Source organism: Bombus vancouverensis, chromosome 3, assembly GCF_051014615.1.
Source record: "Bombus vancouverensis nearcticus chromosome 3, iyBomVanc1_principal, whole genome shotgun sequence".
NCBI lineage: Eukaryota > Metazoa > Arthropoda > Insecta > Hymenoptera > Apidae > Bombus > Bombus vancouverensis.
In genome coordinates, this window is record NC_134913.1 from 17,534,909 (window position 1) to 17,561,047 (window position 26,139).

At 38.7% G+C, this 26,139-nt stretch overlaps 1 protein-coding gene across 8 annotated transcripts in view; it reads left to right on the forward strand.

The window, feature by feature from the left end:
* LOC117154049 (RNA binding protein fox-1 homolog 2) overlaps positions 1-26,139 on the forward strand; it is a 330,394-nt gene that overhangs the window by 214,910 nt on the left and 89,345 nt on the right. For all 8 annotated transcript variants that reach the window (XM_076617305.1, XM_076617307.1, XM_076617311.1 and 5 more), the window contains 3 exons: positions 3,647-3,934; positions 12,688-12,951; positions 13,319-13,372. In XM_076617305.1, the coding sequence (XP_076473420.1) occupies positions 3,650-3,934; positions 12,688-12,951; positions 13,319-13,372 (603 nt within the window). In that variant the 5' untranslated portion in view covers positions 3,647-3,649. The remainder of the gene's footprint in view (positions 1-3,646; positions 3,935-12,687; positions 12,952-13,318; positions 13,373-26,139) is intronic.

Consider the following 26,139-nt stretch of genomic DNA (forward strand, 5'->3'; position numbering starts at 1 on the left):
GAATTTATTAACGTTATGCAACGATATGTGTTACGGCTAGCAAATTGTAACTCGTCGCTTGTAAGATATCACCGATGATATTAAAGTCGAATCGCGCGTTTAACTTTCTTTTTCTTCGCGTAATTTTTTGGATCGTTGCACGTCGCTGGTCGATTCTTCGTTGCGGAAAACTTGTCAGAAGTTAGCACAAAGCGTTCTACATCGTAGGAAATTAATTTCTGGCTCGACGCGTAGCCTCTTTCGTGGAAATGGAATTCCGTTCGTCTTGCACGTGGCATCCGGAGACTTTGATGGATTCTGCCACGTATCGGCGGCTTGTTTATCGATGCCAGAAGAAATAAATTGGCTGGCTAAGTTCGAAGAGAAGTTTCAGCTTCTCGGAAGAGGAGCGTTGGCCTTGTACGGTTGATTCGATTTAATCGGCTCGCACAGCTGCTGACCGAAGTTTACGAAAACTTCGCGAACCGCATGGCGTCCCCGACTTTCACGCACCTCCCTCTCTTCAGTTTCTTCGGTTCTTGTACTTTCTTTCACGTTAATAAAATACACGGTTAACCGAAAAGTTGCAACATATCTTCATAGAATATTCTCTTTCGTGCTACTTTATTTTCTCCGTTCTCTTCATTTTTCTTATAGACCTGTAGGTAATTGTTAGATAGAAAACGTACATATGTGTGTACATATACTATAGGAACATATATGTTCTCTATAATACACAGAATTATATTACCCATGCCATAAGTGTGCTACAAAGAAAGGGTTAACCAGCATGTCAAAGAAGATGGATGAGAGTGGGCAAACTCGTTACATGTACATTATAAGCAAAGGTCCTTTTATCATCGTAATTATCATCAAAATGTACTACATACAATTATACATAAAGTATTACGTATAATTGTAATATATTACAATTATATGTAAAGTATTCTACGATATGTTCTTCAGACGCTATGACCAGAAAAATGTGCAAAATACTTAATATACAATAACTAAAATACAAAATAAATAATTAAAAAAAGAAAACGGATGCTACAAAAATGTAGTGAATACACGTTACGCAAAAATGTACAAAGTATGCATAAATACTTCTTAGAATTAGGTTTCTCATATTTGTACAAATTCACAAACATAGATACAAACGTCGATGAAGAAACTAGGAGAAAAATTGTCTTTAATCGTCGGTTTAATTTCAGCGATACGAATTTACATAAAAATTCGTCGTTTAATTACCAAAATCACGAATAACCAATCTTACCCTGTGAGATTCTCAAAAATATCCAGCAAAACGTATTTTCACAGCCTCGTATTTTCAGCATCGATCTGTAAATAACAAACGACCAGTCGTACGATCCCCTGGCTAGCAAAATGGATCTGCCAGAAAAATGGTTTCGCAAGGGTGAACAAATTGTAGTTTGGAGCACCGCGTGTTTCCAAATAATCTCGAAAGATGAGCACCGCACGAAACGTCCGTGAGCTGTCTCTTTGGAGTTATGTCGGCGGCGCTCATTTTCCATCCTGCCCTCGCAAGAAATCGGTTCCATTTTGCGGCAGGGGTTGCAGGCCTTGGACGCCGTGCGCATTCGTAACAGTATTCTTTAAGCGGAAGACGTTAGTCTTCGTTGAGAAGAATTGTCTTACGGTGACGCGACGATCGCATGCAAATGCGGGATTATGTAATTGCGAAGAAGCGCGAAGAAAAGAGGATTACCGCGAGGATTGAACACGGCAACCTGGAAATGGAACCGAGATGGTTTTAACGTGTATTAGGAATTCGTAGAAAGGAGACGAGCAGGATTCTCTTGACGAACAGGGATTTTTAGATAATACTTTTCACCATGCTGACTCGTATAGCGTGTAACTTGAATTATTCCAGTACATTGTTCAAACAATTATCGTGCTTTTGTTTTCGTATGTTGCGACAAAATGATTTTTCTGTTGATAAAAATGTTATAATTTTAAGAGTCCTTTGGATAATTGGATTTTGTACGTAGAAGAAAATTAACGAACCAATTTTCTAAATCTGGTAGCTTGCAACGTTTCTGACATTTCTATCGAAAAAGATTCTTATTTACTAAAGCAATATGTACGTTAATCCAGAACTAATTTAACCGAAATACATAGCCTATGGTCGCGTAACAAGCGATAATAGAGTATAAACACGATTTGTACACGGGTCTCCATTAATCTCTGTCCATAAACCCAATCGTTTTGCACAGGATTCAATTTATTCGTTGATATTATAATTAATCCCGGTATACGTTTCATCTATACCATAATAATACTAAAAACAGGATTATTAAGAGGTTGATGAATGAAACGATGGAAAAAGTAACGAGCAACTTTCTTCTTATATTTTTTTTTTTTTTTTTTTGCCTTTCTCGACATTTTCATCGAATCCTAAGGTAAAGAGGGAAAAAACGAGAGGGTTGTAGCATGCTGTTAATCGACGCGCGTGCAACACGCGAAATGATTTGTGGTTTGTCCGCGGCGTCTACTTCTAATAGCCTGTATCGAGCGTATTTATTGTCGTCGTGACGTGAAAAATTCATACGGGCACAAATCATCGTCTCGTTCTCAAGTCGCATTTAAAATTCTAAAGTCCGAGTTGTTGTTGCACGACTCTATCGGGATTCCACCAATGGAGTAATGTTTATTCGAGTTTCCTATTTACGTAAGGCGTGCCAGTTCGATCCATCGATCCTCTAAAATATACATAAGCGCGATAAAACGTTAGGATAAACGGGAAGGAAATATGGCGAAAACAGCTTCGATGTTGCGTATTTGCTCTTGGAATGAAAGGATTAGTCCGCGATGCAGCGTAGTCCTTTTGCTCGCTGAATGGTATTATCTAAACGGCCGCGGTGAACCGCGACACTCTGGTGGAGATGTGCCAAAATATTTGCTATTTATAAGTGCGGTAGAATATCTAGTATTCTAAGAATCTTCATTAGTAGGAATTTCTAAGAGGTATAACTTGGTGCTTAAGAGTTGCGATATGTATTTGAGAATTTTCGCGCTCAAGCAGTATGTTTGAGAACTAAGAATTCTGCTACTTAGATATTCTGCTATGTAGCAATGTTTGTGTCAAGGAACTTTGTTGCTCGAGTACTCTGCTACCTACGATATAAGCTTAATATATGTAATAAAGTAAATGCTTAGGGTAAGTCAGGCGATCGATTCTGGAAAATCGAGTTTATTTTGAGAATAATTAAATTAAACGCAATAAAAGTTAATAACAAATCTACTACAAATTTTACCTGGAAAATGGAGAATCGATTTTCTAAGTGCTAAATTACAGTTCTTCTCTTGCGATCTATTCGATTCAGCAAATCACTGCCGGTAAAACAAAGCAAAAGTAAAGATATCGGTTGGCGGGTAGTTTGAATTCTATAGAATTTACATATATATTTTCTAAATTATTTTCTAAATATTTTCATATTTAAACGTCTTTACGTATTACAGATAATTTAGAAATTCCAATAGCGAGATATTTTGCCATTCAGGCATAATACCTAAGCCTTGCTATCTACATAAATATTCCATTACCTAGAGGAATTGAATGATTTTTCCAAAATCGCTATTCGATACTTGATACTGACCAAACGAAAGGAATACATGGCATAATCAATTTTATTTTTATTTGCAGCACATGGTGCAGACAGGCATGGCTGCGCCCTACGGTGGGGGTGTCTTCCCCCCGCCGGTAAATGGCGTAGCGGGTGTCGTTGGGGCGGCTGGTGCGGCCGGTGAGGTGAAACCACCGCCCCCGGTGCCAGTGAAAGAAGACAACAGTGGCGCACCCCAACAGCCACCACCCAGCGGTCCTCAAGTTCCACCACCGGCTGGTGCCCCACATCCTACCGCCCCCGGTGCCCCAACCGCGGCCAGCTTCAGTCCGCCTCCACCACCGAACGGCGTCGATCAACAGGCTATTGTATGTCATACTTCCGTTCCATTATTTGCTACTTTTATTTGCTTTAGTTTTCCTTCGTCGTGATTGGTCGGTACCGTTTGATAGTAAATAATTAGTTGATTACCGATTAATCGATTAGTCTCTTTCCTCGCGTCGATATCATAAATATGCGAGCGATAGAATATACAAAATCCACGATTGAATGTAAGCAGATAATTCGTCATTTTAATTCGTACGATCAAGGGCAAGGAAAAGAGCATTCGCTCCATTTCTTTAACGGAAACTTTAATATTTACACAGCCGCGTTTACGAATAATAATGAGATAGAAGGGCGACATAGTTTTACGATTAAGCTATTCTAAGAATTCTACATTCTGAAAAAAACTTCAGAAAAAAATTTACCGCCTACCTGAAACCAACATGCAACGGATAAAACATAGTTTCGTTGCAAAATCTTAACGAGCATATCGCACGTGTTCGTACAATTTCCGCGTGGGAAACCGTGGCCAAGATCTTCGTGATATTCAACACGAAAAGAATCCTCGGATTCACCAAGCCGTTTCATGTACCGCTCGTTGACATTCTCGCTACACTTCACAAGTAGGGGAAACGCTCTCTTCCGGCGGATGTAGCAGCGGAACGCGACCCTGTGAAACCGAGGTCACACGCCACGTCGGTCAGTCAGTCGAACTACCACACCGAAACCGCATTTGGTTCTCTGTCCAGTCGCTTTCGGATCTCCATTCGGAACTGCTCGTCCTTGCTTCGCCGCCTTTGCGGTCTCCGACAAAAGTTGCCACAACCGGTGCCTGATTTCCTTAGCTGACGTTACGTCACGTACATGATCCCTCGATGATTCTACGCACGTACGAGTCGAGAAACAAAGGGAGATAAGTGTAGGGAGAGTTCGATCGAACCAGCGGGGAAATATTCGTCTGGCGAAAGTTCTGGAGATCTGAACAGTTCCCCTTGGAATTAAGGACTGAGAAGGATCGGAGATCTCGAACAAGTAGAATTTGATTTGGATTAACTTCCAAGATACTCTCTCAATTTTGTATATTTCTGTAATCACGTTCGTTTATTCGTTCGACGTATAACTGCCGCGACTAATAACAGACAGCTGTATACTATAGACTCTAGAAGTGTACAAGGAGTACATATTAGCTAAAGAGGCAAAAATCTACACAGATTTGTATTAATATTAGCGACACGATTATCGTCATCTTGCACATCATCATCTTGATTAATAGAAGGTTATTCCTCGTGTAATGTAGAATTTAAAACAGCTAAAGAAACACGTTCTCGTCTAAAACCTACAGGCGACTAAGTTAAAGATCACACGCGACGTCTAATACAATTTTATTTACCACGATGCAGTCTACTGTAAAACATTGTACGATAACAACTTGACTGAACCATACGAACGTGCAAATTAAGGATCACGTGTGACTGGAATCACCGCCAGTTTTAACCAGTCGATTTACATCAACTGACTCGTATCGAAGAAACGATTTGTTTCCTCGACAGAAGCCAGACTAACCATTGCTTTCCGCGTGGTTTAACAGCTTGATCAAACAAATATCCTGTAGTTGTTTCCCCCTACGTCGTTGCGTTCCAGCGAAGTTGAAACATCCCTCGGCTCGCCGTGCAAACGCTCGAAATTTGTTTAAGCGCGCGATAACTCGCCGTTGGATGGCGTGACGCGCGTAGTCGCGGTAATTAGCGCGACTCATAAAGCGGCCTAATTAGCCGCGCTAATTAAAGTAATTCCGTTCGTTAATTCGATTTACTAGACGGCTGGGTGGATTCTGGACTGGCCAAGAGAATGAGAGAGCCAGAGACTCTGGTAATCCTGTGTGGTGCCACGTTAGTCGACACGCTCGACAACAGCTTTTAATTAAAGGGCTCCGTGGAACTGTAGTGTTCCCTCCCTCCTATTTGCTCGCCCTTACCAATTCTCCAAATCTCCTCGCCTGTTCAGTTTAAAGCGCGGTGCAGCTTTCGCTCGCAGACTGGAAAAATGGGCGATTTGAGCGAAAGGCTGAAGGAAGGGAACGTAGGACGAAGTGAAACGAGAAGTCTGTTGCGAGTTGCGCTGTTAGAAACTAGATAACAATTTGTAATTCCGGGCAGGAATTGTAATATAAGCGACAATGTTTCTAATTTGAAAAAATCGCAGATAAATTTAGTTTCTGAACGCTGTAGGTACTTGCTCATGTTTGGAAGCCGGTTCAGTTTAGGCTACGGTGGAGACTCGGGTTGTAGGGTGGAAAAATGATAGGATTAGAATGAAAGATTCGAGGCGAAGAAAAGGGAAAATGAACACGAGGTGTGAGATGAAGTGGATTGAGAATTCGAAGTCAGTTTCTCTGACGGAATAGAGTTAGAAGGTATAGTATACTTGCAAAAGTTAAACAGAAAAAGATGCAGGAGGAAATTTGTCATCGAATGATCAAATTAGTCTTACTCGTAAATCTCCACTAACAGACTCCGAAGAGAACACGCTCTTCTTTATTTCTCCATTCATCCCTCCTTTCTTTCTATTATCACATCCTTGTGGAAGAGTTTTTCAATGAAATTCTTACTTCTTAATCAGCCAAATTCCATCGAACATTCTTCCTCCAATCAGCCTATCGATTGCCACTAAAATCCTCCATTTTCCAATTTTAACTTGCAAGTTCCACTTTGTACGCACGTCTATAGTAACTGGATCGTTTTACACATACACGCGCATACAGACGCGAACCATCGAGAATCGAAAGACAACGATCGTAGGAGCTGACTGTAAATTATCGTGATTCGAGCAAGATTCAGGACGTGCGATTCTAAGGACAGTTTGTCGAATAGTCGTATCTAATTAACCCAGGCGAACGAAGTGCACGCGGAGCATTTCGGACATGGTTGAGCCAAGCGTGAAGAGTTTCGAACAATGTCGTGGTTCCGGACGACGTGGTCGCTTTGTTCGTCGCTCGTCTGTTCAATTATCCGGTGCCGGTTAGTCAGCGACTCGTAAAGCCGCATTTCGTTCTGACCATTTTGCGCATGCAGACCCGCGTGATTTTCCTCTTCTTAAACATCGTACGTGCCAGGTTTCTATTATTTATAGACGTGTCGCACTTCGTGGCTAATCTTCTTTGTTGATGGATAATTATGTTGACGCGTTCTCTTGAATATATATTTTTAAAAATATTTTCTTCGTACTATTTTGCTACGTTGCTTACAAGCCTCGCGTTTCGTTGTTCATTTTCATTGCCACAGTTAGAGTATAACTGCGTTGTACGTCGATTTACGCTTCAAAATTTCAAAAAGATATCGACTGTTCTGTAATGTCTAGTCTGTAATGAATTTTTCGAATAAAAGAACGTGAAAATCCCCCACTGTCTGAGAGTTCTACTCTTTTTGTCGAAATATTTTTGTTAACTTTCTCAACGCTCACGTTCGATCAGGATTCCTTGGAGATCGTCTCTTTTGGAAAGTTTATTTGTAGCTTGAAATTCGAATGTTCTTAAATATGCGATATCATGTAGAATACGACAGGGATTTGTCGAGCTGCTTTGAGACTAAAACAGCCTTTGATAGCGTTTTCTGAAGCAATCGATCGAAAGCACACGAAAAGTAATCACGCGTCTAGGGGATTCTCTAGGAATCTACTTTGGAGATCTGCTCTGAGTCTCAGTCTTCGAAAATTTACTCCTGAACCGAAGGATCTACCTCGGACTAAGGATCTATCTAAGGATTAGGTGATCTTAGAGAGTCACTTTTGAAGTGGAAGAATCTCGGAAAGTTGAGATCCTATCCGCTAGGAGACACACGCGAAGGGGGGGATCTGAGCTGCTCCTAGAAATTTTCTGTAGAATTCGAGAGTCGTCAGGCAATTTTGAGAACCGCTTGAAACGTCGAGGGCTCCTTGCGCTGAACTTTATCTCGAGAGAAAAAATATTCTCAGAGAACCTGCGGACGAATTTATCTCTATTCTAAAACAAGGATGAATATTCTTATTTTTAACATAATTTTCATTACAAAATCTCACGTCTACGATATACAAATGTTAGAATCTATAATATTTAAATTCTATCGACTACGATAGAATTTCATTAATTTGAAGTTACTGTCAAGAGACAAACAGTTCGTACAAATGAAGTTCATTAATTCTGCCCCTTAACCACAATTCCTCCATTCAAATAATAGAAGTTCACGTTTGAATAAATGGACTCGATCAAGAAGGAGCTGAGTTAATTGGGAACTGGCTAAAATATTGTTCCAACAAATGAAGCTCGGATAAATGAAGCTCTGTTATATTCCGAGAGATAACCCTTTCTTTTTATTCATTTAACTTACTTTCAAACTTAAATCCTTTTATCATAAAAATCCTCCCACTCTTATTATCCCGTCTTCTCGTCATCCTTATTTTTCAATCCTTTTCAATCCACAACAAAACCACAACACCAACGCACACAACAACATCAATTATTATTCTCTAAATATCTCAAATTAATCCCAAAAATTAATTAATCCCAAAAATTACTCGACTCTTCCAGGCCAACCATTGCCATATCACGTAAAGTATCAGCTCATTCTTCAAATCTTATTTTCCAACCATCTTAAAGCGTCTTTCACAACAAGAATACACTAACAGTGTCTGCCGTTTACTATTCTCCGACGATCTTCAACTGCCTCTTCAACCAAACTGTAACACCCACTCGAACGTTATTCTCTTAACAAATTTCAAGTGATCCTGGCAGGCAAATTATCTTGAAAAAACAGCCTTTAGTCGTAGGAGAACCATTATCGCGAGACAGCGCAAGTATCGCACAGTTTTGCCGCACAATACGAAAAGTCGAACGGCGCTCGGGCGCCAGGACTCTATTCAAATCACTCGGTGGTGCAGAGGCGCAAATTAAAAGTTCCTTTTCAACGAACACGTTGAATGGCCGCGTTCCCGCGGATGTCGCGTCGTTCATTGAACGACGAAAAAGCATCCAGACGATCCAGTTTCATCGGCAGCGTGGAGTGAGCTGGCCGTAGGGCAAAGTCCACCGGCCGATGTCTCGAAAATTTTTCCATTCGCGCTTCTTCACGGAGCCTCGTTAGCCGATACGGACGTCTCGAGAGTAGTTCAAATGTTTCGTGGGTTTTGCATGGAATTATCCACCCCCTTTACCCTTCCGCCGCCCGTGTTGAAAGGCTTCCGCGAGAGTTTCGCGTGCTTTCGAGTTGTACGCGCTCGAAACTGTTTCCAGCACGAGGTTTTGAAGGGAAGAAGACTCCCGGGGGTTGGGTAATTGGTTGAGATAGTTGTACCATGAAGTTGGAAAACGTGCGCTCAAACGTGGGATGTTGATTTATTATGAATATTGATCTTTTTTTTTTGTGTGGTAAACTGTGCATCAAAGGATTGAATTTTAAGTTTCATACACGACGATTTCGATTTTGATTTATTCTGAAAAACTGATAAGAAACAGGCGACCGTGTAGCTACTTGTATGGCGAATTTGCAAATTTAAGAGGAAATTGGTTGTTCGATTGAAGACTGGAAAGACTAACGACGCCCGTTCTTGGACAGAGTTTCCGCAATTCCCTCGCTGTATCTTTTTGTAGCTACTTCTTTAAAGGAATTGGGGAAGAAACAAATGGCCAGGAGTTTTCGGGAACGATAAATTCCTGCCAGTGAAGAGAGAAATCCCTATTATTTGTATCAGTCGAAGGACCATCCCCGGGCAATCTACCAACGTTTCGGGGTTAATAGTACTCGATCCTCAAAATCTCTGGCGGTTTTGCTGAAAAATACACCTGTCACATTCAGACGTCTTATTTTCCTAGTAGAAAGCATAAAAATCTTCTATAACTTCGGTTTCTTTACAATTGTTCTAGTCAATTATTTCTCTTTTCAGACGCAAAGTAATACTTGTCTACCATTTATCTGCAAACAAAATAAATAAATGACAATCATAATGTTTATATTTTCACAAATATTCCTTTTTCCAAACAGACTTATCCTGAAAATGTTTATTTAAGCGCAAATGCTGTAAACAGACACGGGAAAAGAAATCTATAACTATCCAAGAAACGATAAATTTTTAATGAAATTGGAACAGTGTACGGTTCGTCTGTCGCCCATCGAATTGGAATAATTTTGGCTAATTGAAACGAGTGTCCGACGCTCGTAAAATTTTCCCGCGCGGATTGAAACGAGGCAGCAATAAAAAAAAGCTGGAATGGCAATTTCGTTCGATTAAACGCGACGCAATCGGCCTCGTTTTCGCAAGCTGCTTCGACAGCCCCGACGGGAGGCGAAAGAGCGATAAAAACGCGGAAAATTCATATACGATCTTTCTGTTTTTTGCCTCGTGTATCCTTCTGTCACTCCTTCAATCAGAATTTTTTCAATTAATCGTTCAGCTCGCATATCTCGTCGCAACTCTCCAATATCATTCTGTAATCTTCTAAAAAAATTTGGGAAATTTTTAATTTTCCTAAAGAAACGATTGGAAATTAAACGCAGAATATTTTGATAGAATTATTCCCTTCGGATAGGATAACGATTTTTCTCTGTTTATGTTAGTATTCGTTCATAAGTGTTTCGCTAAATAAAGCAAACCAAAGATAATATTCCAAATGTTCGTTGGATAATCGAAATATTCCTATGATATCTTATTAATGTTCCAGACCCATAAGACAAAAACCCATAAGAAAGGAATACGCAAAAATATCAATGACACGATTATATTTCATCATAAGAAGTCCTCGAAAAAGAAAGCTGATCGAGGGTGTTTTCGAGTAGCCATCGAGGTGACCGTCATTCTTCCATTCTGTCGCTGCCACTCTATCCTCTTTATCCCAAAGGCTCGAGCAAACAAAGTTTTAATCCACCGTGATACAAGCTACCCACGTCGTAGAATACGTCTGAAAGCGTATCGAAGGCTCCCTCTGCAAACCCTAATCTCTGATAGTATCGGGCATCGGTGGGCATCGTCGATGCTCAATGAATAATTCGTGAGTCTCCCACGGAGAGGGAAGGAGCCAGTCTCTAGCCTCTCTGGCCTATCTAAATTTCATTACGTCTGCCGCGTTCTTGAAACGTGGCATCAAACTCGTCTTCGATGAGTCCGGTGCTCGACGTTGAAGCAACGTCGTCCTTTGCTACGAAATTAATCGAAAGAATAGTAGATTTCGATATGCTGCTACGCGAATGAAATTTTAATCAAGGTACAAAATTAATGAAAATTGAACTGGAATATTATTACGTAGCTTGCTAATTTTATAATTCTAACGTAGAAACTTGAAAAAGTAGGAATTCTGTGATTAGAACGAGAATAATAATTGATTATTATTATGCGTGTACTTGAAGCCATCAACAAAATTTTACGAGCCATAAGATACGAGTTATCAAAATAATAAATCCTCTATTAAAAATAAATATATAAAATATATCTATATAATATAATAAATAATAAATATATCTATATTATATCTATATATAATATAAAAATATATCCATATAAAAATAATAGAAAATGTTTTATAATTTCTATTACAAGAGCGTAAGAAATAAAATTTTCCAAACGAATTTTAGAAAATACAATCACCGGATTGCTCAGTTCAACGTAAAATTGTAAGAAAGAAGTTTATAACTTTCAATTTCTAATTTATCGGCTTTTTAATATCGTTGCAATAATTTAATAGCAACTTAACCTTGAAAGTTAGCGTGATATTACATCGACAATTTGTAGTCATATTCCGCCCAATTTTGTTCGTCACAAAGGACACCGTAATCTATTTTCTACGGAAGCCAGAGGAAACGTGTCGTTCTAACAAAGTGTTTATTAATAGCCGGCTCATGGCTGAAATTGCTTTAGTTCCAGTAACCGTGGATAGTTACCGTGGCGGTATAAGCAATGACAGACGTGATAAAGTTGAAGGTGGAACGGTATTCAGTAGCACAGCCAGAAATTCCACGCAACGGCAGCTGCGTCTGACTATACGCGACGTGTGTTCACTTAGCCTCGTTAGTGGCGCGAACGAGATAAGGTCGGCCGGTGTGGCTGACCACTTACAGCCGGCTCTACTTGCGGCTTCTGTACCGTTTGCGGAATCGGAATGCTAACGATCGCGTCTCTAAACCTCGCAGCAAACATCTTGTCTCCTTTTTGCGAATATTGTCAGAGGCATTTACGGAGAATTCAATTAAGTCGAGCTTTGGAATTTTCCGCTTCGTAGGTAGAGGATTATTGGCGTGAATAAAGAAATAGAAAATATTTGCGTTCGTTAATTGACTCTTGGGTTTAACGATTTTCTTCGTTTGTTAGGAATAGAGATTGGTTAAGCTCCGATTGGGAATATAGGAAACACTGTCTGTTGCAAATGAATTGTTTGGCGGAGTTACAATGGTGCAATGATAGAATAGATTAATAATTATTATTATAGTTACTAATAATTAATTTCTAAATCACCTTTAAGTTAGAAATCATTATTGCTGGGAGTTAAGAATCTACGATAGATATCATAATGTTATATAAAATTTAATAAACGTAAAAGGATGTTTTCTTTATATTTTTAAGAAGCACTTGGTATAAGAAATAAAATCATATAAAATTCGAAAGTATCTTACGTCCATATCTTTAAAAATCACTTGAAATTTCTTACAAAGTCTCGCATGTCTATTAATAAATCGTTGTAAATACCTTTGAATATATATATCTTATGAATATAAACGACAAATCTCAAATATACGAGGTTCACGATAATTCTGATACTATCTCTGGTCTTCGACGACAGTCGGAGGTGTTTCAGGCAGCAGTGGCGGCTGCGGCAGCTGCAGCTGCAGGAGGAGGTGGCCAGCAACCAGCACCCACACCCGCTGGCAACGAAACCAATCCTGAGGGCGCCGTCGAAGGCAGCGCTTTAGTACCTGTCACTTCAGGTGCAACTACACCTGCGACAGCGACACAGGGTTCCGATCTAAAAGGTCAACCAAAACGCCTTCATGTCAGCAATATACCTTTCCGTTTTCGAGACCCTGATCTCAGGGCAATGTTTGGAGTAAGTCTCATTTTTACCACCTGAAATCCTTGGAAATTCTTAATTTATTTCGTATAATTATCTTATTACCTGGTTTATATCGTTAAAATTTAATAACAACTATGAATATGAGAAAAAAGAACGAATAAATAAATAATTCTTCTATCGAGCATTGAAATGTTTCCAGTTTCTATTCTTATGATAATAGTTCATCTTAATAGTTTAGATTATCACGCTTAATTTTAGAACATATAGTTTTATTTAGTCTTGTATATTTTACGTGATAAGGATTGTTCTCGATAGAGTTGTTTTATTAAATTTTCCTCTTGCTCTTATCTCATTAAACACACTCTAACGAATTCTCAAGAGATTGCTTTCTGTTTTCCAGCAATTCGGGCCGATCCTCGACGTGGAAATCATATTTAACGAAAGGGGAAGCAAGGTAAGCTCACGTCGCCCCTAGGCTGCGAGCCACCCCTGTCAACCCACCCCTAAGAATACAGTTAGACTTAAGCCACACACACAGCCGTGTCCTAGCCACGAAATCCTCGTCACCAGGATGGATTCGCGTTCGAAGTCTCACCGGCCCTAGTTCGTTTCTACGCTCCACGTTAATCCAACACCCTAGAACTACCCTCCTTCCAACTTGCTCGATTCACGAGTTTCTCGCTCGAACTATCCCTCGAGTTCCTTTACAGAATCCAAAATCGATCCACGAGTTTCACAATCTGATGGTGGAGAACAACCTTTTTATGTCTCTCTTCCTCTCTAACTTTCCCAATCTTCCTCGTCTTTTATGCGTTCCCGTTCTTTTCTGTTTTGCCCCTTGACAATATAAAATAATCACCGCGCCAACGTGACACGATTTCTCTTATGGAAAAACTTTTGAAAAAAACTCAGCTAGAAAGACAACCTGGTCACGAGGACGTCGCGGGACCGTAATCATTCGTTCGAAGAGACGCAGCGCCACGGGGGTCGTTTCATCCCTCCAGAAAGTTTGTAGTTGCAGAAAGTAAACAGAAAAAAGAAAAGGCAAGAAAGCCAGGTGGGTTTGAAAACCGAAGAAAAGTGAAAACTGGATCGTGTGGCTGCGTCCCTTCGTCGTTCGTTCTTTTGCAGCGCGATGGCGACGAGAAACGTTCGCGTACCCTAAACTACCCCCAAGCGTAGCGTAAAACCGTCGGTGCCATTGTCGAGCGATCTGCCTTGTCAAGAACCGCGTCTCCAGTGATTTCTCTGATCCTGGTTGCAAAGTTGTCGTGACTGCTTCGTTTTATTCCCTGTTCTCTTGTACCGAGTTGCGGGATTATCGGCTTAGGTGTAGCCTAAAGGGAAGAAGGTCGCGCTTGAAAATTGTGGCTGCGTGAGGAATGAAATATTAAGGGTATCGCGAGATGAGACGACGAAATTGCTTCTGTCGAAGGGTAGAGGTTCTGTCGTTAGTCAAGTCTGTCGTGGAACGTTCCTCCGGATTGTTGAAACTTTTCTACTAGAGATATGGAGTGCGTGACAAAGAGCAGCGGTTAGATACGGATATCGGAGATGGAAGAGACGGTTCTCGCAGTTATTTGATTTGATTATTCGATTGAGAGGATACGAAGTTTGATATTGAACATTCTGTCCTTATTGACGATGATAAAGCTTTCTGTTCTTATCGAATCGTAAATCAGAACTTGGGTTATTTAGCTTGCGAGATTGCAATTGTATAACTTGCAGTTTCGATGTCTGTCTGTTCTTAGAATTCGCCGATTGCAATTCAATTTTCTGCGCAATGTCTGCAACGAGTGAGTTAATTAAATTTCGTAAATTCATCTTGCAGATTCTCCTGCGAAACGAATCGAACGAATCATTCGGATTTTTAATCTCGTAAGGTAATCGAGTAACTTTGAGTTACAGCGTTCACTCTCAAAATTCAATAGTCTTGATCTAATTTGCCGCGCAATGTTCCGCGAGAGCTCTCGACATTCAAATTCCTTAGACTCACGTTGAAGATTCTCCGGCGAATCGAATCAAACACCAGGCAGAAGTAACGCGAGCGTGCAGTTCTAATTGTCGCTCGTTTATGCATGAGAAAATCGAAGCTTCCAGAGGAAGGACGAAAAAAGAGATCTAGGAGAATAAAGGGAGAGAGGCATAGAGGATTCCAAGTGTATAGGAGAGTTTGAAATGCAAATAGGTTTCAATATGGATGACAGCGGTCTGGATAAGATCCGCAGTAATACATCGTGCCGACAGCCGGCATCCGGTGAGCTTGCATATTCAGCGTCTTTGCGTCAAGTACACTCAAGTGCACTTCATCAAGCTCTGGCGGTACCAGTAACCCAATAGCATCGGTCGCTAACGATGTCACGCACGCCCGTCCATTGTCCACTAGATTATCTTCTTATAAAAATAAATTCGCATCGTTCTAACAATCATCTTTGTTGTTGTAGGAAAGACCGTAGCGAGATTTTATCGCAATTCTAATTCAAAATTTTAGTGCCAGAAGTATCAGGGGCGATCACAATGATCCGTTCGAATGCGGATAATTTTTCATAGGAATTCTCGATGCAAGTGCTTCATTTTCTTGCATCCTATATTTTTGTATATTTTCAGACTTTGCGATAATATTCTGACATTGTTGTTTAGAATCTTCTCATAGGGATTCTCGATGCAGGTGCTTTATTTTCTTGCATCGTATATTTTTGTATATTTTCAGACTTTGCGATAATATTCTGGCATTGTTGTTTAGAATCTTCTCATAGGGATTCTCAATGCAGGTGCTTTATTTTCTTGCATCGTATATTTTTGTATATTTTCAGACTTTGCGATAACATTCTGAGATTGTTGTTTAGAATCTTCTCATAAGGATTCTCGATGCAAGTGCTTTATTTTCTTGCATCGTATATTTTTGTATATTTTCAGACTTTGCGATAATATTTTGAGATTGTCGTTTAGAATCTTACTACCGTAATGATCTTCAAATTATATTGTCCGAAAAGTGCTTTATTTTCTTGCATCGTATATTTTTGTATATTTTCAGACTTTGCGATAACATTCTGAGATTGTTGTTTAGAATCTTCTCATAAGGATTCTCGATGCAAGTGCTTCATTTTCTTGCATCGTATATTTTTGTATATTTTCAGACTTTGCGATAATATTCTGAGATTGTTGTTTAGAATCTTCTCATAGGAATTCTCGATGCGAGTGCTTTATTTTCTTGCATCGTATATTTTTGTATATTTTCAGACTTTGAGATAATATTCTGAGATTGTTGTTTAGAATCTTCTCATAAGAATTCTCGATGCAAGTGCTTTATTTTCTTGCATCGTATATTTTTGTATATTTTCAGACTTTGAGATAATATTCTGAGATTGTTGTTTAGAATCTTCTCATAAGAATTCTCGATGCGAGTGCTTTATTTTTTTGCATCCTATATTTTTGTATATTTTCAGACTTTACGATAACATTCTGAGATTGTTGTTTAGAATCTTCTCATAAGGATTCTCGATGCGAGTGCTTTATTTTCTTGCATCGTATATTTTTGTATATTTTCAGACTTTGCGATAACATTCTGAGATTGTTGTTTAGAATCTTCTCATAAGGATTCTCGATGCAAGTGCTTTATTTTCTTGTATCGTATATTTTTGTATATTTTCAGACTTTACGATAATATTTTGAGATTGTCATTTAGAATCTTACTACCGTGATGATCTTCGAATTATGTTAGGTTGCCGGAAAAGTTTCTTGCGTTTTATGAGGAAATAATAGACGCACAACGTTTTTCGTTTTATATTATTTCGTAGAATTACGTACGATCCATTTCGTTTTGTTGAGATAAACACCATGACATTTCACAGACCTGATTTCACGTTTGTACGAAGGTACACTGTTGTAAGAAACACGTTTGCGGAAGAAAGACACTTTCAGAACAATCTAATAGATATCGTTGGATGATATAGACATTTTTATTTTCAATTGGACTATCTTGGTATTTACGAATCCTTTAAAATGTAAAATAGGCGAAGTATAAAATAACCATATTCGTCGATATAATGAAATATCAAATAACAAAGAAAAATCTTTTTACTATCGTGGTACTTTGATTTTTGATCTCGTTGTTCTTTGAAGACTCGCTTCTCTTCTTCTTCCTTCGTACGATTACTTCGAACGATACGATTTTATTTTCATAGAAAAACACCAACTCCATCTTTCACTTTCAAGCATCGCGATTAATTCGAATTCAGGTACGTTGATAAAAATTTGCATATAATTCATCAATTAATTATTCACCTTTCTATTATCAATCCCATTTATTTTCAGTATTAATCGAAATATTCGTAACATCCAGCTGCTACTATCGATATATTTTAGATTCTCTGCTCAGAGAATCTTAAGAAGAAGTATCGAACGCGATATAAATTGGAATGCAACGGTGCATCGTTCCCAAGAGGTTAATTGGAGTTGGTTGGACGATCCCGTTGTTCCTCGCACCATCAAACTTGGCGAAGTTCATCGAGATTATGAAATCGCGTGGAAAGTTTCACGCGGAGCAATAACAAAAGGCGAATAGTTCCCAGAAAGAAAAGGATGCTTCTTCGGCAGTGAGTCTTGGCCGGCGTAATTAGATCAGAAATCCATTATTTCCAGCAACGAAAACGCGAATAATGATTTTCCAAGACGCGGCACGACCATCCTTGCCCTCTCACGGACTTTCCACCGCTCGAAGACGAATTTTCGAGGACCCTGGTCCAGAAACTTGACGCGATGGAAATTTCCAAGCTTGCATATTGCATATTCAAAACTATTCTCGCCGAATCGCTAAGAGCGGAATTCATTGTTGCTCGACGAGTAATCGAAACGTGCTTCAAAGTTTTCGCGTTTGGGTAATTATTTTACCAGTGGCTTTAATGAAACGGCCAAATGTGCCGTAAATTGTATTAAGAATCATTCCGTCGAGTTGTGCTAAAAACTTGGTCCGACTTCTTTTCACGGAATGACTTGTTCGTTTTTGCTTGAAAGATTAAGATTCGAGAGTTAGAGCGACAAATGATTATTGTCAGTGAATGATGAATTTGATATGAGATATAGAATTGAGATATAGAAACTTTCAGGTTTTTGTGAACTCGTTGAATTAGAAATTTACTTCTTTCAGTTCTTCGATCAGTGTGAAACGTTTAAACAGATTTTTAAAAGACGCTATTTCTAGCGTTAACGTTACGTACAAAGCATCGATGCAAAGTACGAATCCAGAGCACTTGCAGTCTTAGTATGTCGCACAATAAATTCCACTTTGCCTAATTACACACTATATCGACGTATTGAGATTCTTCCAAACGTTTAGACACCGACCTTCAATTATAAAAGACTCATTAACCTAATAGTCGCTCTATCAGAGAGCAGCCAATCAATCGAAGTCGCTAATCGAATGAAAGACGACGACAATCGCTAATGCTTGGCTATTAGGTCACGACAGGGAGGTCTATTTCGATCGTAGCGTAGAATGCTGAGAGGAAGTGTAGCTCGAGTCACATCCGTCGTTGCAACAGCCAATCCCAAAGCGGAATATAGCTGTTCCAGTTACAGCATGCTGAAAGGGGATTAATTAAACTCGTTGACGATAGTTATCCAGCAACCGATCATCCTGCATCCGTGAAACGGCTTTTTTTTCATCCTCTTTCTTTCGCCGCTTGGCGACGCGTGATCGGATCCGATTGGTCGCGCCAAGTTTCACGGAATTCTGGATAAACCGAGCCTCGATAAAAGGCCACGCTCCAATTCAACCAACCAACCAGGTCCCCTGAAAAATCGAAGTAATTGCGGTTTTGTCGCCTTTAATCATTTTTCCATTTGAAAGTTTGGCGTTTTCTAATTTTAAATTTTTATGATTAATCGAGGATTTTTTAATGTTTCGTTAGTATTTAGGCTATTTGGAAGTATACTCATCCACCGCGTCTGATAATTTTTTATCCATGAACGTAGAATTAGTTCAACTACTTGAACATTTTTTTCATTTTTACCAAATTTTAATCAATCATTGGATGTGGTACTAGTCAGGATCGAACTGCGTTGTTAAGGCGTATGGTGATCGTAATGTGGTTTGAGTTACAACAGTTTTATCGAGGTTCGAGGTCTTCGTTCTTCACGATGACGTTGTAGGTTAACGCTTAGTTAAATTCTATCGTCTCCAGTCTGGTACTATTGGATAATGGTACTCACAGGCTGTTTTCTAATCTGAAGGTCGGAAAATATCCATTACGCTGTTATACGTACGTAGAACATTTTTTATTCTTGGTAGAACTCGAGTAAATTGTGAATTCGAAGAACGTGAGCTACCATAACAGAAAACATTCGAGAAATTGACACGCTAAGAACCGAATTCTAGGAATCGGGACAGTACAGAGTTGTGTAAGAGCCCTTGGCCGAGCGGAAGTAACGGGAAATCGGTCGATAGGAAAGCCGAGATAAATTGCAGAAAAGCGACCTCCGTCGATGCGTTTAACTGGAAGTACAAGTCGGCATTCATTACGCGTCAGAGATCCAACGACTCGACAATGGCACCAGGCGACGCACTTTTTGCATTGCAAATTGAAATGCCGCCGCGACATTCTCTAAGAAATATGCGCGACAACGGTGAACGCGTTGCCATCGCTTTTTAGCATTTAAGTGATCGCGAGGACGTGACGGGATCCTCGATGTGAAATCTACACGCAATTGGCAAGAAAAATAGAGAGGAAAAAAATCAAGAAAAGAAGGAAGGAGAAATAAGTAGAAGCAATTCGATAATTGTGTAAAGTAGAAACCAGAGTATATATCGTGATTATTAATTTCCAGAGAAAAGATTAGAGAAATTTAATCCATGTATTCGATGAAATTGCTCTTTAGGATACTAAAGGATCCCGTCACGGATTTAAGTTATTCGTATTCTTCGTGTTAACCTAGTAAAATCGTTCGACATCGACTCGATTTCTTTGTGAAATAATCGTCGATTAACGACGATTATTTTAACGGAGACACGAGCTAGATGTTGACGTTCGACTAAGGATATCATGAAATAAGGATTAGGCTAAGGCGAACGAGAGAGTGTGTGATGATCGCGCGAGTCTGTGAGAGAGACCTTTTCTCGAAAGCTTCGTCAATGTAAATGGAATGTGGCATCCCTAATGAAGTGCAGCATTTTGGAGAAGAGATACTTTGAGACCGGCGCGGAGGAGAGCGCTAATCGACTTACCATTTTTCTTTTCATTTTTTCGATAATAAGATTGTTTCTCGTAAAAGTTACTGGAAAAGGAGGAAAAAAGGGAGGGGGATAGAAGGAGGTATACGTGAAATAAAAATACAAATGAAGACAATTTTGGTACAAAGTGATATAATTGGATAAAAAGTAGATAATTTTGTATAATTGTATAAAAGGTGGTGATAGTTCGAAGTTCGAAGGTAGTCGGTTGGCGCACTTGTCTCGCGCTGAGTATGTGCCAGTGACACGTACATACATACCATAATATAACCAATGGTGTTAGTTCTCGTAGTTGTTAGACGAGCTATTGCATTTTTACTAGCTAGCATTCCGCATTTTATCATTATTTAGCTCCCATTGGTTATAAGGCAGCTCGGTGCACCTTGCGTAACTGTGTTCGCAGCTGCTTTTGACGAACTGTGGTATCTAAAGTAACTAAAATACCAAAAACCATCATCTCCTTCCTCCTTCTCCTTAGAAACACGCGACACCTTTTTCTTGAACAAATGGCGAATCGCCTCCACGATTCTTTTTGTGATCCTTTCGACGATCTTCTCGTCGTTTTGTACAGTTCAATCGAAGCTACAGTGGCTACAAAAAGTACTTGCACACACTTGCATTTTTTTAAATAAAGCTTCTTCCTCTTTTTTTTCTTTTTTATCAGTTTCTACATTCCTTTTTTATAGTACGAACGTTACTAAACGATAAGAAGAGATTTAGTATAATCTGGATTAATTAATTATTATGTACGTGTTATGGTAAACACGATAGTGTGCAAATACTTCTTATGGACAGTTGTAATACGCAAAGAAAACGTAAGAAAAGAAAAAGGAAAGCAAACGGCAGCTAAAAAGCTTCATGTAGTATCCTTCACGATCTTCTCTTGCGTCGGTGAAGAATATAAATTCTCGATGAGCTCAAAAAAAAAAAAAAAAAAAACATGCAAAAGGAATTGTTTAACCCTGATGTTCACCTCGTTTCTTCACATTTGCCTCCCTGCGGATATACTTCTTATTTTTAGAATAATTTATTCATAGAAGAACGGAGTACATAAAAGGCGGCATAAAATCATAGTGAACAACAATACCGATTATTTATAAACCATCCAGAAAATATTCTGCTAACAATGTTTTTAAGAATCAATTGAAATATAACACTCGTTTCATGTCGTATAAATCCGAGGAGAACAGCAGGGCTAAAGAAAGAAATAATAATAGCAATAGCAGAGATCAATAATAATAATAATAATAATAATAATAATAATAATAGCAGTCATTTTAAAAGCGAGCTCGAGAAATTAATGGTAGAAGAAAAGAAAAAAAATTAGATCGTTTCAAAATGGACGCAGCAGCGGACACACGGTGCACCCGGTGAGCCGGCTGCCGCCACTTCCGGTCGCGGAGGAGACCCTCGGGAGATGCTGCCCATTTGATTTGATGAAACTTTGTCACACCTCATTTTTTCCGAAGCTACATCTAACCAACCTCCATTCTTATCCTTCTCTTTCTCTTTCTCTGATGAGTTTCCCAAGGCGTTTCAAGGCCGGTACACGTATACACACACGTACACTTCTATACACAGAGAAAACATATTACGCACAAAGGAGACAGACACACTCACCCACATACACACACACACACGTACATACACACACAATTTAGATATTAGAGACGAGGCAAAAGCAGGAGACGATAGTAGTGAGAACTAACCAAAAACGATTGATAACGGCTTGCCTGTCGAGATCGGAATCGATCTTTCCAAACTGAGACCTGCGTTCGAACTTTTTCTCGAGAGAGACATCACTTTTTGTTAATTAGTCTCGCTACACGCCGTATTGTGGTTCACAGACACTGCCGCGACGTTTTACTAATCCACCTGCAAGTGTTGGATTGCGATAAGAAAAATGGCTGATTCCCGTGAATTCGTTCATTGTTGAATTTCTTCTTCGTTAACGGGGAAGATATAATTTTTCTTATTTTCTTTCTTAAGTTGTTACAATTGTACGAAATTGTTCAGAATTTTATAAGTAGAATGTTATTAGTATCGCTGGTTAGACTTAGAAAAAAAGTTTGTTTAACAGAAACCTACGAATTAATTGTTTGCCAATGATCGAAAAATGTTTCTGAACTTTTTCACTTGTCAATGCCCGAACGATCGAAAGAATATTTCATGGGGAAAAATCGTATTCTAACATTTAGAAGCAGACATTTTGCATGTCACAATCCAACGCAAACAGCATGATACCGTACATATCTATATTACCATTGCATCTTCCGAAGTTTCTTAAGTATCTCTCTCTCTCTCTCTCTCTCTCTCTCTCTCTATTATATAATGAATATTATATACGTATATGTATATTAAGACACGAGCACAGAACATATAGAAGACACACACACATACACACACACACATACACACTCTGTTCACATATTTATACATAACACCTGTACATGTACGTACGTACCTCTATCTGATTGTTATATCATTATTATATATGTAAATAGTAGTCGCACGCTTTTGTCTAGGCGAAGTCGAAGGTATTAATGAAACGGCCCATGCTTCTACCTCTTTTATTACTCACGTATGTGTCTTAGGATAGAGAAATGCTGCTTTCGATCTCACCAACCGTTTTGTTCGGTGTTCCAGTCTCACGTGTCGTTTGGCTCTTCTCGTTGCAATTTTATTCTCTGCCTTTTTCACTCTCTTTTTTACTCTCTCCGCCTTCGACGACCTATTTCCATTCACTTTCCACAGATACTCCTTTCCCTTTCGTACGTGCGAGTTTGAATGCGAGATCTGATCGTGCAGAAATAATTATTTAAAGACTTAAGTATTCGATGATTTCCTAGTATATGGTCTTTACGTTTTATTAATTTTAAAAGCAGGAAGTAGTGGAATGATCGAGAAGACTTATATTAAAAATAATTTACGTTGTTTCGATCATAGTTGGAACATACACGTTCTTATCAAATATCTTTAGTTCGTTGATTGTCATTTGTGGGAAATTGGAATATCCAAAAATGTACGCAATATATTACACAGAATATGGTAAAATGTAATGGATACAGGACAAAGCAAATTTTCATGTAGATTCCATTTCTCTAGTTACGTTCGTAAAAATTCGCAGTTGCCTTGAAAATCATAAATCGAAGTTTCTCAACGTAGAAAACCGTGACACTTGCTCTTCGTAACGTATTACGTGTATATAATGAAAACTATCAATTATTAAATAGCACAGTTTTTATTCGATGGTATTATCTAATTAACTATGTTCTAATTAACTATGTTACTTCTTTTCTATTTATTTTACTTGGTAACGTCATGACAGTCAACGTGTAAGAAAACTTCCGTTTCAGAAAACCATCTCCGCTGACCAATTGAAAATAACCGAGCCTTGGAATTCCTCGAACCTCTTCTGTAAATCAACAATCCCAATTATTTCCCTTCGATAAAACAAAAGAGACAGAAAAAGCGAGTAAGTGAGTGAGAAAATTTAAACGAGGGGGAGAAACGTAGGATGCAAACTACCGAACGCGTAGACAGACGAAGAAAAAGATCTCTCGTGCCACTTTCATCGCAAAAACACACACAAAACTCATATACACCATACTAGAAAGAAAAGTCACAAACCTACGAACATACTCCTTGTCTCTTAAAACTCACCTTCTCTCTCTCTCTCTCTCTATTTCTATCTTTACTTATATGTATATACATATAATATACATATATATATATAATCTTGAATCTCGTATTGTTTTGTGCGCTTTTATATCGCTGTTTGCCAGCTTCGGTTCAACTTCAAATATTCTTCGAGTTTCCTCTATCTTCGTTCTCCTTCATTTCTCGTCATCCCCCAACCCCATTCGACCCTCCGACGACCACTCTAATTACAGTCCTTTAACACTTTCTACACACACGTTTAGCCACACCAACACATCGTCGCCGTGCACACACCAATTATCTGCTTAATTATCATGTTTATCGGTTCACGTGACTCGTACACAGACGAATTGCACATTTTGCCATTTCTTTCTTGTTTCGCGATGCTAGGGCTCACTGGTAATCACCTGTTCCTGTTCTTCGAATTGTATTTTGCAATTTTCGAATAGATATTAATGCTATGATGACCAGTCAAACGAGCCTAATGCGTGGAGGTTAATTATGTACATTGTATACGATATATATCGCTGATCAAAAGATTGGAAATATTTTTTCGATCGTACTTGCGTCGAGTCGTTTGCTAATTTCGTCATTAAATTCGGTACTGGTGCTACAGATATCAATAATCGACTTATGTCGATAGATTTCTACGTATAAAGACTTTTAAGATAACAGAATTTTTAATTAATCTCTCTCTCTCTCTCTTAAGTTGTTACATTCGATGGAACACGTAGTGATTTTAATCTCTTGGCCCGTACGCATCTATTTATCTGTTTAGACTTTATATCGTGCTTTTCAAATATTCGAAATTATTGAATTTTTCCAGAAATATAACAAAAACGATGTTTTATTAATTTTCTGGAATAAAAGTATGGTTAACTGGTCGTCATAACGTTAAAGGAAATAATTACGAAAAATATTCGGTCTTTTTATCGTTGATAAAAATTTAAGAAATTCGTGGAACTTTCAGAGCAGCAATCTGTGCGCCATAAAAAGTTGGGTTGCAAAAACTTCGTTAGATATACACGTGGATACGTTAAAAACTTCGCCAGATTATCGTTCATTGAGAAGATCATCATCATCGTTACAAAGTTTCTTGGAAATTAATCAAACTGGTCTACATTCGTTTTTCTATGTAAGACGCTGCTCAACCGCGTGTTTTACTCGTCGCATGATTAATATTCTTATCTTGGTAGTCTTCGTATCGCTCATAGCACACGCTCACACTTGGAAATTAACGTTAATTACTCCGTGCCTCGCACCCGGCTGTTAACTAATCGTTTCAAGATCACCGATCGTCATAGATCGTTTTACAAACGTTCAATTGGAGTTTGAATGTGATTCACGATGTTTGATGGTCGAAGGAATCGCAGAATTAGCGATCGGAACTCTCGATAGTTACTTCGCGCGACAGGTACCGCAATTAATCACGCTCTAGGCCAATTAGTCATCTCAAGATCGCATCTATTACCGGCTACGTCTTATTTACGCGCACTGAATCGATTCTAGTCGATCCTAGACTGCAGTTCCGTTTTAAATTATCGAATAAGTATAGCTGTCCCTTCTACCTTCGAATATTATCAATAGGAGAATATGGTCTGAGTTTGAAGTTTCGTCTTGATTTACAAGTGTAATCTCTGAACATTCAGAATTAGGAAATTCTACTGTTAGAAATCATATATACTTCATTTCAAATAGTAAATATTCTAAAGGATCTATTCAATTTGAGAAATCTCGATGCAGGTCAGAGTGGATCTATAAAATCTCAGACGTGTCAGAATTCAGAAATCTTATTATAATATTCGTTAGGGAATACAGCACATGGCTCATTTATATTTTATTTCATATAGTGAATATTCTAAAGATTTATTCAATTTGATAAATATCGATGCAGGTCAGAATTATCTATAAAATCTCCGAGGTCAGAATTCAAAAATCTTATTATAATATTCGTTAGGGAATACAGCACATGGCTCATTTATATTTTATTTCATATAGTGAATATTCTAAAGATTTATTCAATTTGATAAATCTCGATTCAGGTTAGAATAGATCCATGTAATCTGTGAGATGTCGGAATTAGAAAATCCTGTTATAATATTCGTTAGGAAATACAGGATATAGCTCATATATATTTCCTTTCAAATAGTGAATATTCTAAAGAATTTCTTCAATTTGATAAATCTCGATTCAGATCAGAATAGATCCATGTAATCTGTGAGATGTCGGAATTAGAAAATCCTGTTATAATATTCGTTAGAGAAAATAGGACACAGCTCGTGTATGTTTCCTTTCGGTTAACGAATATTCTAGAGGATTAATTCAATTTGAGA